This window comes from Alexandromys fortis, unplaced genomic scaffold, assembly GCF_014885135.2.
Source record: "Alexandromys fortis isolate MF-2015 unplaced genomic scaffold, M_Fortis_MF-2015_v1.1 scaffold_16, whole genome shotgun sequence".
NCBI classification, from domain to species: domain Eukaryota; kingdom Metazoa; phylum Chordata; class Mammalia; order Rodentia; family Cricetidae; genus Alexandromys; species Alexandromys fortis.
The window spans coordinates 18,960,153-18,961,832 of NW_026067893.1; the positions used below are offsets into that span (position 1 = coordinate 18,960,153).

At 46.7% G+C, this 1,680-nt stretch overlaps 1 protein-coding gene across 1 annotated transcript in view; it reads right to left on the minus strand.

The window, feature by feature from the left end:
• The window catches only part of Cc2d2b (coiled-coil and C2 domain containing 2B), a 65,820-nt gene extending 64,758 nt beyond the window's left edge, over positions 1-1,062 (minus strand). Inside the window, exon 1 of the mRNA XM_050146229.1 lies at positions 967-1,062. Within this exon, the coding sequence (XP_050002186.1) occupies positions 967-1,062 (96 nt within the window). The remainder of the gene's footprint in view (positions 1-966) is intronic.
• Between the last annotated feature and the right edge of the window lie 618 nt (positions 1,063-1,680).

Here is a 1,680-nt window from a genome sequence, read left to right on the forward strand (position 1 = left end):
GAAATAATTACACGGAAACTGTATTCTTTCAAACACTGCCTGGCCCGGCTAGGTCCAGTTTCTTATTGGCTAGCTCTTACATATTGTTCTAACCCATTTCTAATATTCTGTGTAGCCCATGAGCTGGCTTACCAGAGAGGATCTTAACCTGCGTCTGTCTGGAGTGGGAGCATCATGGCGACTCACTCTCAGCTTCTTTTTCCCACAATTCTGTTCTGTTTTCTCCACCCACCTAATTTTCTGTCCTATGAGGGCCGAGGCAGTTTCTTTATTATTACAAGACCCACCTCCATCAAACCACAGAATCATTTTTATTTTTGTTTGCTTGTTTTTTGAGATAGAGATTCAGTATGTTGCTCTGGTCAGTCCAGAACTCACTGTGTAGTTCACACTGGCCTAAAATAAAACATGATCTCTCTGCTTTGGTCCTCCCAACAGCTGCTGAGCTGCATACGCATCCAAAGTGTGGTCCAGCACCCCTGGCTCACAGAAGTCTTGTGACTACAGACCCTTACCTGGTCTTTGATCAACCCTAACAAATTTTTGAAAGTATTTTGGAGTTGGGGACTCAGCAACTTCTCTTTTCTTTAATGATGAACTGGGTTTCTGATGACATCTTTCAGTCACAGTTTTTGTTGTTTTTCTCTCAACCTTCTACCTCATTTCCCCTCCCAGCATCAACATGAAGGACAGTTAACCATCACCCAGGCTTGTCTACCATCATTCCCCACTTCCTACCTTTTTTTTTTTGAAATCACAGAAATATTTTATATCTGGATATCTTTGAGGAAGGTCTTTAGAATTCAAGCAATCTTTAGAATTCAAACAAGGTATGATACCAACAAGCAGAAGCAAGATTTTTTTTCCCCTGGGGATCTCCACACAGAGGAGCTCCTTAAATATCCTTAGCACCAGCTAAGAAGGTTCTCTGCCCCAGCTGGTGTTTCCACGCCAGTGTTCCTCTACACCACTGGGGGCACAGCCAGGGTTCTCAATCCTGATGTCTGAGTACAGTGGGCTCTCCAGTGTGGACCCTGATGATGGCCCCTGACCTACAGGCATCTTTGAGAGTCTCATATAACTTGTCTTTGTGTTCAGCTTGGGTCAGGCAACAATCTTAACTCGATAAGCCCTATATTTCTAACTCTCACTTAGTCTAATCCAACTGCTGTCCCAGATCATCACCTCCCTGGTCTTCCGTGTGCCGCTCACAGCAGAACACTCCTCGTGCCGTCAGCTGCTGGGTGACGGGGAGTCTAAGCTCAGAAGATGCAAATGTGGATGAACCTGTGAGCACTGTGTGGCAAGAGGAGATGCTGCCCCTGACTGTCTCAAAGGAACTCCCTGGCTGTGGGGTAATGAACAGAACCCGCTGAGAGCATCCTCAGACTTCACCCTGAGAGCATGGATTAGGTTGGACCACCCACCTTTCTCTCAGCAGGAAGGGGTCATACTCAAATTTGGCCTCCTGAAAAGTAGATTTCTTCTCTATCTGACAGGAATGGTGGCTTCCCCACGGCCTTCCATCAGGAAGACAGGTTTCCAAGATAACCCCATTCTTCTAACCTGGACCCCAGCATGCCCAGCCAGGCCCACGGCCCCACCCTTTGCTGGCTTCTTTCATATTTGCTCTATGAGAAGAAAAGTGCACCTGGCTCCTGTACTCTGCTGGATGGGATG